At 38.7% G+C, this 15,501-nt stretch overlaps 1 protein-coding gene across 1 annotated transcript in view; it reads right to left on the bottom strand.

The window, feature by feature from the left end:
• RTTN (rotatin) overlaps positions 1-15,260 on the bottom strand; it is a 202,905-nt gene extending 187,645 nt beyond the window's left edge. Inside the window, exons 1-9 of the mRNA XM_011968360.1 lie at positions 14,945-15,260; positions 14,416-14,603; positions 13,350-13,527; positions 11,132-11,221; positions 8,926-9,016; positions 7,133-7,247; positions 6,005-6,155; positions 2,940-3,105; positions 191-372 (exon numbers count right to left, since the gene is read on the bottom strand). Coding sequence (XP_011823750.1) covers positions 191-372; positions 2,940-3,105; positions 6,005-6,155; positions 7,133-7,247; positions 8,926-9,016; positions 11,132-11,221; positions 13,350-13,527; positions 14,416-14,603; positions 14,945-14,975 — 1,192 coding nt within the window. The 5' untranslated portion in view covers positions 14,976-15,260. The remainder of the gene's footprint in view (positions 1-190; positions 373-2,939; positions 3,106-6,004; positions 6,156-7,132; positions 7,248-8,925; positions 9,017-11,131; positions 11,222-13,349; positions 13,528-14,415; positions 14,604-14,944) is intronic.
• Positions 15,261-15,501: the final 241 nt, after the last annotated feature.

Genomic DNA, 15,501 nt, shown 5'->3' with positions numbered 1-15,501 from the left:
GCCCTCCATGGCATCCACATTTAATTTAAAAATAATAAAGACTTTATTACATTTTTAAAAATTTACATCTCAAAAGATAAGTAAATATAGATTGCAAAAGCCCTCACACAGAAGAGAAAAAAAGGAAAATCCTAACGAAACACAAAAAAACACAAATTGTATCAGGATTATGATTTCAAAAACAACTAACCTGTTCTTAAGAGAGGAACAGCTGATTCCAGAACAGAGACACAAAACTGGGGAAGACTGAGCTGCTGGAATTGTAGTTCCAATGTGTCTTCAGTTTCCAGCTCTGGCAGATCTATGTGTCCCATATCCAAAGGTGAATGAACGGATATCCTAGAGTTTACATGAGCATGACTACTACTTCCACTGCAAAATAAACAAATGATAAACCTTGCATATAGAAACAATCCCCAAACAGATTTACTGCGTATCTGCTGCCTGGCATATTAGAAGCCTCATACAAGTCACAACTCTATTGCTTCATTCAACTCTGGTCAGATTTGGAGAAACTTTGACAAATTTACGAAATTAAATTCCATAAAGACGACTCAAGGCCGGGAGTGGTGGCTCATGCCTGTAATCCCAGAACTTCGGGAGGCTGAGGCGGGCAAATCACCTGAGGTCAGGAGTTCAAGACCAGCCTGGCCAACATGGTGAAACCCCATCTCTACTAAAAATACAAAAAAAAATTAGCTGTGCATGGTGGCACGCGCCTATAACCCCAGCTACTGGGGAGGCTGAGGCAGAAGAATCTTCTGAGCCCAGGAGGTAGAGGTTGCAGTGAGCTGAGATTGCGCCACTGCACTGCAGCCTAGGCGACAGAGCAAGACTCCATCTCAAAAAAAAAAAAAAAAAAAGACTCAAAATTGTAAATGAAGCCAAAAATGCATCTATATTTTGCTTTTCAGGCTGATATCTCAAAGTATGTCAACATTTCTATAGTAGCCATCAATATTAGCACTGATAACCCATTCATTTCTAAAAGAAAACAAGCAGATTTATAGGAAAGCTCTTCTGTATTCAACTTGTAAAGACCAAACCAACAGTTCATACAGTTTCCTAGATTTTCTGAGTTTCACCACTGTTCCAAGTAAGCCAATGTTAGGAAATGAAGGATGTTTCCAGAAAAACATCGTGGGAAATGTATTACTTCATTTAGCACATTCGACATCATGTAGTGACTTCAAAAATGCACCCCAAAAAAAGGAACATCCCATCATCCTTGGCTTTCTTCATTAAAAAGTTCTTACCTTGGATGCAAAGTTCTGGAGTAAGGATTTAAGAAGTGTAGAAAGGCTAGAGCCTCACATTTACAAAGAGCCTCAAAATTTTGTCTTTTGATGTTATCCACAATTGAGGCTGAATCACAAGAGATATATTAATGCTATGGAACATTTAAATCTGCCTGAATTATATACCAACTTTGTCGTTTCTTCAATTTCAAGAAACCAAGCACCCCAAAATATGGAAACAACTAGGGCTTCTGTGTAACTCTGAAAGGCCACGTGAGGAAGCTGTTCACTCATGAGTGAAAACTTACAACCATGAAGCACACAAGAGAATGAGGCAGAAAGGCTTTATAAGGAGAAAGAGAAAAACGTGACTGATCAACCAACTACAATATAAGAACTAAGAGCACAGACTCTCCTATCATTGTATTTAACCCTAGCTCTGCTCTTTACCAACTGTCATGCTCTTAACCTCTCTAAACCTCAGATTTTTCTGTAAAATGAGGATGATAATAATAATACCAATCCCATTATATAATATCAATCCTATTCTAAGACAACCAAAGGAGATAAAGTATGCAAAGCACAGGGCATAACACCATGCACACAGCAGGTATGAAATGGTATTAGCTTGTTAACAGTAGTAGCAGTATTGCAAGAAAATAATCAAGCCAACAGACTAATGCTCAACTTACTGAACACTTTTTAGAATGACACTAAAGAAGAGGCTAATATGTTTTTAACACGTTTGCAGCCCAAGGATAAGGTAACATACAAATACCACACCAATCCTTTTAAGCAAAGTTGGTGTATGAAAATCTGGGTGCCAAGCACTGGGGGCCAAGCATGGTGACTCATGTCTGTAATATCAACACTTTATGAGGCCAAGATGGCTCACTTGAGCCCAGGAGTTTGAGACCAGCCTGGGAAACATGGTGAGACCTCGTCTCTACAAAAAATAAAAGGCTTAGCCAAGTGTGGTAGTGCACACCTGTGATCCCAGCTACTTGGGAGGCTGAGGATCACTTGAGCCCGGAAGTCAAGGCTATAATCGGGCCACTGCACTCCATCCTAGGCAAGAGAGTGAGATCTTGTCTTAAAAAAAAAAAAAAAAAAGAAAAAATCTGTCTTTACACAAATACCATAAATTGTTCACCTTGAAAGAGTCCTTATTTTATAAAATTCTCCAACCGTTCCTTTTAACAATAAACACTTACGCATTTGTCATAACACAAAAATGTGTTTAAAATACTATCAAAAGTGTATCTATCATTTAAAGCTATGCTTTCAAACTAGATCATATTCCATTTGCGGCTGGTAAAAACAACTTAGTGGGTCAGAATCATTTATTTTTTAATGAAATCAGAACTGAAAATATAGTTCAGTGTGTCGAATATAGTATCAGACTACTATTTTGTGAACATTTTGTTTTGGGGGACACATACACACACATATATACATAAACAGAGTATATGTTCACGTACTGAGCACTGAGTTGCTGAGTTGGGATGTAGTATTAGTTATCTGTCCTTACTGTGGATCATGGTCAAAGAAAGTATGGAGCCAGGTTTTAACACAAGGCCTGTACCTGTGTTAATGTTTCAAAAAAAAAAAAAAAAAAGGACAGAAAAATAATTATCTCCTTCTGAAATTAACACACATAAGTTAACCAGCATTTCTAATTTCCCCAGAGACACTGCGTACCTAGAGGACACTGCATCCCAATCCTGGCCATCTCCTCTGGGTCGCTGGCCTGTGCGTCCAACCACAGAAGGCCGAGGGCTGCTGCTTCCCGGGGAAGGGTTCTGGGAATGATGAGTACCTCTTGCTTCATGACAATAAGATAAAGAAGAATTTTGGGAAACTGTATCTGGGGAAAAAAAGAGAGAATAAAATTATCCTTTAGTAGAAGCAGACTTCTGACTATGTAGTATTTATGTATCATTCTTCCAAAAACATTAACAAATTAAGATAGTAGGAATCCTTTTACAGGGGTAAAAACAAAAGCAAAGATCAAACTTTTCTATAAGTATTCACTTAGCACATTTAGGTTTATATCTAACTGATTTGATTACATGGGACCTTCTAGTCAATGGTATTCAATTACAACATTAGAGACTACCAAAGGAGAAAACACTAGATCATGCACTCTCTGTTAAAACTCTCCAAGAATGGCTACTTCACACAATACATAAAAATTAATTCAAAATGGATTAACAACCTAAATATAAAAGCTAAAGCCATAAAACTCTTAGCAGAAAAAGTAGGTCTAAATCTTCATGACCTTGAATTTGGCAATGGATTGTTAAATATGACATCGAAAGCACAAACAACCAAAGAACACACAGATAAGCAGGACTTCATCAAAATTTAAAACTTTGGTACCCCAAGGAACATTACAAGAAAGTGTCAAGATAACCCATAGAGTGGGAGAAAATACTGGCAAACCATGTATCTGATAAGGGTGTTAATTTTCAGAATATCTAAGTAACCTGAAACCCAGCAATAAAGAAAACAGCCCAATTTTTAAAATGGGCAAAGAATTTTATTAAACATTTCTCCAAAGAAGATAATATGAACAAACAATAAGCACATGAAAAGTCATTAGAGATTCACTGGTCATTAATCACTAGGTCTTTAGAGAAATACAAATCAAAACCATGAGATACCACTTCACATCTACTAGGATGACTATAATTATTTTTAAAAAAGAAGAAAATGAACAAGTTAGTGATGATGTGGAAAAACTGGAAGCTTTATATATTGCTGATGGGAATGTAAATGGTACAGCTGCTTTGGAAAATAGTTTGGCGATTCTTCAAAAAGTTAAAGATACAATTTCCGTATGATGCAGCAATTTCACTCCTAGGTATTACCCAAAAGAATTGAAACCAGGCACTGAACCAATACTTGCATGCCAATGTTCACTGAAGCATTACTCACAATAGCCAAACGTGGATACATCCCACATGTCCATCAACAAATGCATAGATGAATAAAATGTGGGATATACATGCAATGGAATATCATTCAGCCATAAAAAGGAATGAAGTTCTGATACATGCTACAATGTGGATGAAGCTTGAAAACACTATAAATAAACCAGACACAAAAGGATAAATATTGCATGATTCCTCTTAGATGAGGTACTTAGAATAGACAAAATCAGACAGAAAGTAAATTAGAGGTTATCAAGCGCTTCGGGGAAAGGAAAAATGAGGAATCACTGCTTAATGATTAGAGTTTCTGTTTAAGATAATGAAGAGGTTTAGAACCAGGTAGTGGTGATGGTTGCATACAATGCGAATGTAATTAATGTCACCATATTATACACTTAAAAATATTTATAATGGCATATTTCATATTATATATATTTTACCCCAATTTAAAAAAAGAATTAGGTAATAAAAGCATTTACAGTCAGAGAGAGGAGGGGAAAAAAAACCCTCCAAGAGTTTCTCACTACACTTCAAAGAAAATATAAAACCTTTAAAAAGATCTGCAAGCCCCAATGTACTCTGGCCCCTGACTACCTCTCTGATGGCACCTCATTCTCCTCTCCTGCCCAGCTCACTGCACTCCACTCTCATGGACTTTATTTCAGTTGCTCAAGGACATCACCCTCAGTGCTACCTTGAGGCCTCGCCTTCCCTGCAACACTATTCTTGCAGCTCTTCGAGTGATGGTTCCTTGTCACCCTTCAGGTCACCTCCTCTCAGGGGCTGTCCCTGACTATCCTAAATGAAGCTATGTTTACCCAGCCACGTTCTGTCACATCACCCTTTTTATTTCCTTCAAGTACTTCTTATCTCAAGCAAACTTGATTACTTGTTTATCACCTGTCCCCAGCCTTTTAAAATAGAAGCTCATAAGGGCATGGATCTTATTCGTTTGTTCAGTGTTATACTTCCCTGGAGGCTAGACTATCAGCAGCATATAATAGGTAATAAATACATACTTATTAAATACATTAACAATTATTCAGAGATATCAACTATTTTTAATCAACATTATAACTCTTTTTCTGTTGAAGTACGGGATAGCCAAACGTTCTCTATTATCAGTCATTTGCACAATGCCATTACTCTAAAATCTAGAATAAAACCAAGGTAAAGCATAAATATTCAAGTAGCACAAGATCAGTGAAACTCCCAATGAAATAGAGATTAACTATGAAACATGATGACAAATGACTATAATATTTGACTTTCAATGCAGATTGCACTAAGCACACAAAAATCCTCAATTGTACCGTTTTGTCGAAGCCAGTCTGGTACTCTATTTGGCCATTAGGTGGCGCTTTTTCTCCGAAAAGTCTGGCATTGCTGGAACACTTGACTACATCGCAAGTTGCATGTAAATACTTTTCATAAAATTCAAATCAATATTTTTCAAACAAAACAATTTATTAACACTATATGTAACTTGCTAAAATGCCCAATGTCCTACATGAATAGTCATACCCAATATCCTAGTCACGACGTCCTAACAACACTATATAGAATTTCTACAAGTCTGGGAGAAAAAAGAAAAACACCTCATAAGTATCTGTTATTCAAAAAAAAAAAAAAAAAAAAAGGCTCAAGAGATCATGGCAGTTTCTGTCATTCACGCAATCTGTAAAGATAATCATTTGAATACATTTAGGAGTGGGGAGTTTATGTTGTGAAAATGCGTACACAATAAACCCTAACAGTAACTATAATGGAAAGTTCTCAGAAAAATCTACAAATAACACCAGTGGCTAATGAACAGATAAAAATAAATACCCTGTTTATTGGAGAAAAATCCGGGATCTCGGTGAAAGTTAAGTCTGTTTCTTAAATACATGCACAGCTGCTGCAGGCAGGACACTGACTGTAATGCCAGGCGATGCTTTCCATCTCCTCCAAAGGCCAGTTTCAACAGAGATAAAAGGCTCTGAAATCAACAAGAGCCATGAAAATGATTAAGGGAACAAAGTGCTCAACTTCAAAGAAGAATGTGGAGCTTAAGTAAGTAAGCCTAAGTGAAGAATCAAGAGAAGTAAAATAAGTTGCCAAATATTTGTAAGACATAAGAAACAGAAATGGGCAAAATAAGGCAAGTAGATGGGTCAAAATAAAATAAGACAACATTTAAATAGAATAGTCAGTGTTTCCTAATTTCTAAAATCTGTTAGTTGAGTAACTATTCTGAGAGAAGACAGGAATTATTCTCCACTCAGGACACTACATGACAGAGAACACTTTAAAAATCACAGCAAGCCCTTTTCATCTCAAGCATCTAAATCATTTGACCACATTTTGGGAATTAACAGCTTTCCTCTGCTATCATTTGCCAGCTTTGATGCTATGTATTGACAGTTGCCACCCACTGGAGTCCATTTCAGCCCTGGCAGTGTGGAGCGAGAACGCTGAAGCCTTACTGGCTGCTTTGGAGATGCCACAATTCCCCACCCCGGATCCCTCTCTCTCTACTATATCAGCAATAAACTAGAAAAAAGAAAAGAATTCATCTGTTATTCACTGCTACTGTATTTTCACGTTATACATGCTACAGCATGTAGCACTGTGCGTTAAATAAACTAGATGCTCAAGAAGCAATGTTATTCTTACTTTTAATAAGGGCTCCTGCACAATCTCAATGTCCAAAGTCTACTCTACCCTTTAGGTGATCCATAAATGGTAACTCAAGGTGGCCGAACTGTACTGCAAGTGTCAAATGAAACTACTACTATTGGAAGAACTATAACTATCCACTTAAGTTAGTGAATACGTGTTTTAAATAGCCAAATACTTCACTTTTTAAAAACGTGAGTACAAAGTTCCTTCCCAAGAACTCCTACTCTGCAAAATTTGCTTTATTGCAAAAAGTTCTCTAGTTCAAAATCTAAAACAATTATAGAGGGCACTGACCTGAACAATTTTTGGCCTTTGAAGGAAAATCTCAGCAGGAAAATCTTGCATGATAACGTCCTTCAATAGTTCACAGGTGTTCCAGATTAAAGTGTGGTTACTACTTCTTAAAGAGCTACAAAACACAGTGTTAATTATTTTTAAGAAGAGTTCATCTGTTCCAAATTCTAAGCAGCCTATTGACACAATGACTCCATTAACAATCTTTCGGGTCTCAGCTGAGATCTCACTTCTCCAGAAAAGCCTTCCTAGATCTTTTCCTTAACCAATAAACAACTCTAGGGCAGTGCTTCTTCCATTTGACCATTATTTGTGATATTATAACTGCCTGTTGATTCTGCACTCCCCGCTAGACCCTCTTAAGAGCAGAAAGGACATCATACTAACCACTGTACCCTCAGAGATTATCCTAAGGCTACAAAATGAGTTCAGTGAGGTCAAAGAGCACAGAATTCTAGGAAATCTGCCAATTAAATTAAGAAATGAGACAGAACAAAAGTACAGAGGCAAATTCTAAGAATGAAAGTCCTTACTGATCTTCCCTACTCAAGGTGAATCAGATTAGGACTCCCCTCTTATCCCATACAGAGGACACCCAGCCACTTCTGCCCACCTAGGATTGGCAGTTGTTTACTCCCCACCCCCAAAAAATCACACCCCTTTTCTCAGCCCAGTTCCATTACACAATACACCATTCACTATCCAGAGGCATGTATCAGAAATTATCACCATCTCTGCCTTTGGGCCTGACTGAAAACTAAGAGATCATACAACCTCCTAATCCTTTCCCATGTGCACTCTGCCTCCTGAATATGTTGTTCCAAGAGAATTCACTGATGGTCTTAGAATTGTCATCATTAAAAATCATTTAATGGCATCCACCTGTAATCTGGATCTAGTCCTAGTAAACTGGTCTTTATTTTCCAGATTTATACCCCAAAAAAGCAGACAACTTGTGTATTGTGACATTTATGAAATTGCGCAAGGTGAATCTGGACATTAAAATACTCTCCAAATTTCTACATATCAGCTATTTACTCTTGTGGGTAGCAATCAATTAACAGTCATCACATTAGATTGGATCCGTGGTACCCAACCTTACCCACATGGCATAGTTTGTCTCCTAATGAAGCCCACATTTTGAAATATATTCTGCCAAAAAGACTACATTTATGTTTAATTTTCCATTTTTATTAATCAAGGGCATAAGTAATGGCCAAAAAGAGAATCTGGCCAATAAGAGAAAACTCCTGTTACCAAGGACTACACGAGATTCCAACCACAAAAAGAAACCTGGGCCGGATGCAGTGGTTCACACCTGTAATCTCAGCACTTTGAGAGGCCAAGGGGGGCGGATCACTTGAGATTAAGGCTTCAAGACCAGTTTGGCCAACATGGGGAAACCCTGTCTCTACTAAAAATACAAAAATTAGCTGAGCGTGGTGGCACATGCCAGTAATTCCAGCTATTCAGGAGGCTGCGGCATGAGAATCACTTGAACCCAGGAGGCGGAGGTTGCACTGAGCCAGATCGTGCCATTGCACTCCAGCCAGGGTGACAGAGTGAGACTGTCTCAAAAATAAAATAAAAGAAACTTGATGTGTAGATTGATTAAAAGCAAAGAGGAATTTTTTTCTGGCTAGCTTTTTGAAAAACAAAAATCATTCAAAAATGACCATTACTACTTTTCACTGCCACTAGTATCTTTTCCTGGTAAAACATATTGTAATAACTATCAAACTTAATGACTATAAGTGAACAAAAACACCTGAAAAATACATCAAGCTTCGTACCTTTCATTAGAGGAGAGGACATGTCTGTCTGTGGTGGTCAGGGGTAGCCAAGGAAATGTAGAAAACTTCAAGCACTTCACAGTCTGATTTACTGTCAATGGAATAGCAAAGTTTAAGGTATCAAGGAATAAAGAGATGACAGATTCACAATGTTAAGAGTAAGTTTTCCCTTTAAAACAAGTCCCAAAATAAAGGCTACATCTCGGTAACCTAAAATATACCAAACAAGGTCAGCAGGAAATTTGTTCTATCACAGGATAAATAAGAGAGTTCTCATTTCATAATTTAAACAGAACTCATATTATATTAAAATAAGTACTAGAAGAAGAGCATTAAACACAATCCAATACAGACTGACATATAAAGTTTCCATTAAATTTTCTATTTTACCTTGTGGCTGACCAGAACATCAAACTTAAATTCAACATAAAAGGAACTGACATTTAGGGAAAACCTTAACTTTTAGAAATTAAAAATGATAAAACATAATGATACACTACATCTAGCCATGTTCAAATATCCTATATGGTGTCAGGTGTTTTAAACCTCTGTGAAGATGACTTGAAGACCGTAAGGTCGAAAAACAAGTATCAGTGTTCAAACAAGATTAAAAGAAATCTGAGAAAGCAACACAGTTTTAAACTATCCCCATGCAAGTTATTTTTAACAGATCTTATATAGTACAAGTTAAGGTGGCAACACTGAGAAACAGCATCTAGATAAGTCCTTCCAAATGGCAGTCTTTCTGCCAAATGCTTTGAAAAGAGCATGGAATTGCTAAATGTGGATAGCAGTATTATTAAATTCCCAAACATAGCATAGTTACTTCTTTCAAAAGTGCTAACATAAAAGCAGGGTTTACTTTCTAAGGAAATAAAGAGAGGTGGGTGGAGGGAAGGACAGGCTTATACCACACAGTAAAAATGTGACCAAAATAAGTCAGACTGTCAATCAAGACAAACTGCAACTCACATAAAAGTGTAACAATCTCAATCCCCCTTCATGTTTTCATCGGCTTCATTCAGACACCCATCCTTTACCAACCCTAGAGATTCCCCTCCCTTCAGGTGTCTCTCATCTTGATGGAATTAAGCCTCTCAGCCATCTGGCCTCAAAAACAAAGCTTGCTACAAGCCTAACAAAACTTTTCCAGAATGAAAAGGTAAAGTATTCTAATGGCTTAACAAGTTTTCCATTCTGTCTTGTTATTCTTGTTATTCCATTCTTTGTTATGCACATGGAAACCTGTGAGTTTCCATGAAAGCTTTTTAATAACAAAGGCTTCCAAATGGAGTTCATTTGAATATGTGACATCAGCAGATATACTCTTGAACACAGCCTTTTCATCTTAACTACGCAGGCAAGAAAATGGTAAGTACGTGATTACTTAGTTATTTCCTAACGGCCTCACCAAGAACAAAGTTTTCAACCTTTCTAGTCTCAGGGTCTTTATCAGTAAAATGTGGTCACTAATAATACCAATCTCAGAGAGACTCCAGGAGGAGTCATTCTTTCCTTCCAAGAATATCTACTGAGTGCCTAATACATTTTTTGGCATTGTTCCAGACACTGAAAATAAAGCAATGTTCACGGCTATTATCAAACTTAAAACAAAAATAATAAAAAATAATGTGTTAGGAAGAAAACTACACACAGGAAGTGATCACTGGCTCGAATCATCAGGAAGTCTCTCCGATGAGGCGGCTGGCGTGTGAGCTGAGGCTGAACACAGCCAGATACAAAAAGATGGAGATGAGATTCCAGATTCCAGAAAGAGGGCTCTGAATCAGAGCTTTTTAATTAACTGGGTGTTGAGGAAATGGGAAAAAAAGAAACTAAAATGATCTTCAGTCTCTGGCTGGCGTAATTGGATAGATGGTACCATTGGTAAGCTGGAGAACAAACGAGATGACATGTGTGTAATGCAGGGCACAACGCCTCAAAAAACTCATGTTCAGTAAGCACGACGCACTACTGCTATTACTACCATCCATCTACATAGTTGCTCAAACATGGTTAGAATAACACAAAATTTTACCATTTCGACTCGATATCCTAAACTAACTTAAAACAACTAAAACACTTAATGGTAGTTTGGTGCTGAAACATTCAAGTTTGGTAAAAATACATCCTCACAACAATGAAGAAAGCACATTAATTTTCAACTTCCCAAGACAACAGGATTTACTTCCCGACATATACACACCCACTGGTTGTGGCAGCACTTCCATCTGCTGGAAATTACTTTTGTCTTGGGGAAAATATCCTGCTAAGATTCCAGGGTTTTTTGACAATTCTGAAAAGAAAATAAACATTACTGTATTCTCGATTCCTTATTTGCTAAAAGTGAAACTTATTTTCTTTAAATGGTAATGTTTTCTCTTAAGTATTGGAATCATTTTAAAAATTTAAAAAAAAAAAAAGTCCAGTTTTTTTTCTGAATGATCTATCTGCCTAAAGAGGAAAAAATGTGCACATTGAGCCCACTTCCAGTGAAGGAGCTCTTTCCCTCTCACTTTTACTGTTAGCCAAACACAGTTATTTGTTAGAAGGTACAGGAAGAATCTGCTACAAAGTATTCAAGGACCATCCCTCTATACTTCCTAATCCATCTCCTTCTCCCTTGACTCCAATTATATAGTTTCTGATCACTTCAATTTTCATTCATACCTTAAAAAGAAAGTTGTCAGAAACAAAGGCGTCAAACATTATCTTTCAATACCTTTACAATTCCCTGTAACATGCGATTATATGTTCAGCAGTTCAGCTGCAATGAGAATGAGGAAAAGGCTAAAACTATAGTTTGTAATTTTAAGTTTTCATGGCAGTAGTTCCTAATACTAATAAAGAAAACTAACAATTAGCCCTAAACCATTCCTCTACTCTCACCTGCAAGGAATTAGATTAAAAATTCATAATGTAAGACTCTATTTGTGATGGCTTAGAGACTGTGAAATACATTGTTAAAAATCACAGGTTTGGGAGCCAGATAAAGCAGTGTTAGAATCCTGCATCTGCTACAGGTTGGAGAGCTGGGTACTGTGGGGCAAGGTACTTTATATTTTTATTCTCAGCTATAGAGTAAGACTAATAACATCTCAAAAGGCTGTTTTAAGATTTAACAAGATGAAGTATTTAAATCAATTTATTCAATGCCCCACAACGTAACTCAATAAATGACAGCTGCTATTGTTGTTGTGAACAGCAGTACCCAAAGCTGAAGGTGTAACAGAACTGGTAATGGTAGAGAAGATAATACGGTCTAACAGGTTAAGCATCAAAACTTTTTTTTTTTAACTTTTACTACTCATTACATAAATTGCAAGAAGATGTTTTTCTTCAAATCAACTCCAATGCATTCCATGTGCAAGGCACTGTACCAGGCATTAACAACAGCACAACAGCAGCAGCACAGTGGCCAACGTCGCTACATTTAATACATGCTGGGCCCTGTGCTAAGCACTTTACAGACACTGTCTCATTTAATCTCATGACAATTCTATGAGAAAGGTGTTTTGTTTTGTTTCTGAGATAGTGTCTTGCTCTGTCACCCAGGCTGGAGTGCAATGGAGCGATCTCGGCTCACTGCAACCTCCGCCTCCCAGGTTCAAGTGATTTTCCTGCCTCAGCCTCCCCAGTAGCTGGGATTACAGGCGCCTGCCACCATGTCTGGCTAATTTGTGTATTGTATTTTTAGTAGAGACGGGGTTTCACCATGTTGGTCAGGCTGGTCTTGAACTCCTGACCTCAGGTAATCCACCTGCCTCAGCCTCCCAAAGTGCTGGGATTAGAGGCACAAGCCACCACGCCCGGCCCGGTGTTCTTTCTTATTATCCCAATTTTTGAATGAGAAAACTGAAGCCTGGAGGGGTTAATTACCTTAGCCAAGGTCACACAACCAGCAGCAGAAGTGGGACTTAAGTCCATGTCTCTTTGACTTGAATTTTAACTAGTATATCATAATGGACTGCAGCATAGAAAAATACTTGCATTATGTCGTTTCGATTGGTCCCCACAACAAAATCATGAGCTAGGACAGGTATCATTACACTCCTATATGAAGAACAAGGTCAAACATACAAATATAAAGCACTAAGAACAATGTCTGAGCACTCCTGTGCTCAATAAAAATACGTTGTTACTGTCAAAGAAATAAGCTGTCAAACTGGTCTCATAAAAGCAAAGTCACTGGCATCCTTTAGGCCTGACCAAAAAAGCAATTAATGCAAATGTACCATCCTTTGACTAACAATAGAGGGGAAAAAGGTCAAAATCATGTAAGTTAATACAAGAAAAATAAGTTTGAGGGAGGTGGGAGAAGTCCTTTTTAAAAAAATCTAACGTTGCTTTCCTTAAAATTTACCATTAGAATGAATGTATTTATATTTTAACAGATATCCCTCAAGTTGATTCCAACGAGTTACCAGTTTGATTGGTTTGGTATGAGGCAGAAGACAGTGCAGGAACTTCCGAAGGAAGAATAAAAAGTCCATCCAGAATGCCATCAATTTCAGCCTGCAGATTCGGCTCCACATTCGACCGAAGCTTAGATAAGAACTCGACTGCACCAAGGTCAACCAAATGTTGGACTGCTGGGGGATACTAAAATAAGAAGAGGATGATCTTGAGACTAACTCTATCAAAATCTCTAAACTTTAACTTAGAGCAATCAAAACATAAAATCATTTTTGGTATATCGGATGTTCCTTTTCTGAAAAACAAATCCTTCACGGCTCTGCCCCGAAGTAAGGCACTTCCATGAGGAGTACATACTCATAGAGACATACAACCAACACTTGATAACGTTTATGAAAGATGAGCCAACACACTGAACACTAGAAATGCACATTATCAATCCCTACTCTTATTTTTGTAATGGGTTACTTTTTTCCACTGACGCTCACATTCTGGTCCCAGCCCCAACCGGTTACCAGGATGTCAAAGTAGTAAGATTCCTCTACCGTTGTACAGTGATTTCGTTTTGAAAGGTTAAACTTACACTTTGATATCTGACCCTGACAGCTAACTACTCTTGAGGTAGGCATAAGAATACCAATCTAAAAGCATACGGGGAAGCAACTTAACATTAGTATTTATGAATCACGGTTATGTAACATTATTTTTAAACGTGCTCCCTTTCATATTGACACATCTAATTTTTAAGATGTAAATATCAGAAAATAAAAACAGAATACAAATATTAACCTCCAAAGATAACTCCAAAAATCAGAATACACCAAAACTCAAAAGAAGTTCTGTGTTACTTCTGAGCACAGCAGAGACCATGTGGGATTCAGTATCACAAATAAAAGATGAGCAATATATACCCAGATGAATTACACATCTCTGGTTGTTTTAAAAAAAAAAAAAAAAAAAAAAAAAAAAAAAAAACAAACCTTTAACCCCAATTATTTAACTTTCAATAAACGCTACAATAAATGACCAAGAAACAGTCACTCGTCTGATTATTTTATTTCAAAATGAGCCTACCTTTACCAATCTGCTTAACAGGTTCAGAACCTCTTCCTTCACTGGAACGGACGGGAAATTGAACCATTCCAGCAAATGAAGAAAAAGTTGCCTCTCCTGAATGAGATCAGCGTAGCAGATTAAGTTGTGCTCAATCTTGCAGAGAATACTCTTGAGAGCACGCTCCCTGATCTCGGCCAGCTGATGACCTGTCAACGAACGGCACAAAACTATTTTAGTTCCCCACTGCAAAGACACGCCCACCCAGATTTCATTCTAAAACTACGTTACTTATGCTGTGAGCAGGAGCGGCGTGAAGATGGAATAAACCAGTTTTTTTCAGAAGCAGGCCGCTGGTGCCTTCGGGACGCGAACCGCGGAGTTTACACAAAGTCCGAGATGGGTCCCCCAGGGCTACCCTGACAAAGCGGGGGCGAAAGAGGCAGCAGCGGTCGCGGAGTGGCCGGCCGCGGAAACGTGACACGACCATTCTCAGCAAGTGGCCAGGGCAGGGGAGGGTGCCTTGGGCGAGGGGCAACCTGACAGTTACCGAGTTTCCTGATGAGCCCCGCCAGGACCATCTCGTCCCATCAATCTGCAGCCGCCGGAGAATTAAACTGCCGCCCCCACTGAGTCCGGCCACAATTAATGTCTCCCGGAAACACGTCCTGTGGGACGGTGGGTTCCGCAACGCCTGCGCTCACTAGGAGTAGGAGGCATTCCGTGAGCCGTTCGCGGCCCCCGCGTCGCCAGGAGAGCTTCCAGCCTTTCTAGAATCACTACTGCGCACTTCCTGGACAGCAGTCTCCGTCGCAAGAAGAGAGAAAAAAAAAAAAAAATAAGCAGGGTTAGAACCGGCGTTGGCCGCCGCGCACCTCGGGAGTTGTAGTTCTGGCTCGGTCGTGCGTCCTGCACCCAGCTCCGGGCCCGCCGCGGCGCCCGCTGGCCTGGGGTTCCGGCTTACAGCGCGGGAATTCGGGAACCCAGGGCGGGCTGCAAGAGGCCCCGACAGGAGCCCCGCCTTCTCGCTCAGCGACGGATTCGTTCTTGGCCCTGCCAGTCTGATTCTCAGCTCCCAGAACTTCACGATTTAGAATGTAGACTTTT

The sequence above is a fragment of the Mandrillus leucophaeus genome, unplaced genomic scaffold (genome assembly GCF_000951045.1).
Source record: "Mandrillus leucophaeus isolate KB7577 unplaced genomic scaffold, Mleu.le_1.0 Scaffold84, whole genome shotgun sequence".
In the NCBI taxonomy this organism is placed as follows: domain Eukaryota; kingdom Metazoa; phylum Chordata; class Mammalia; order Primates; family Cercopithecidae; genus Mandrillus; species Mandrillus leucophaeus.
Note: the sequence above shows the minus strand (reverse complement) of the source record. Positions and strands in the feature narration are given on the sequence as shown.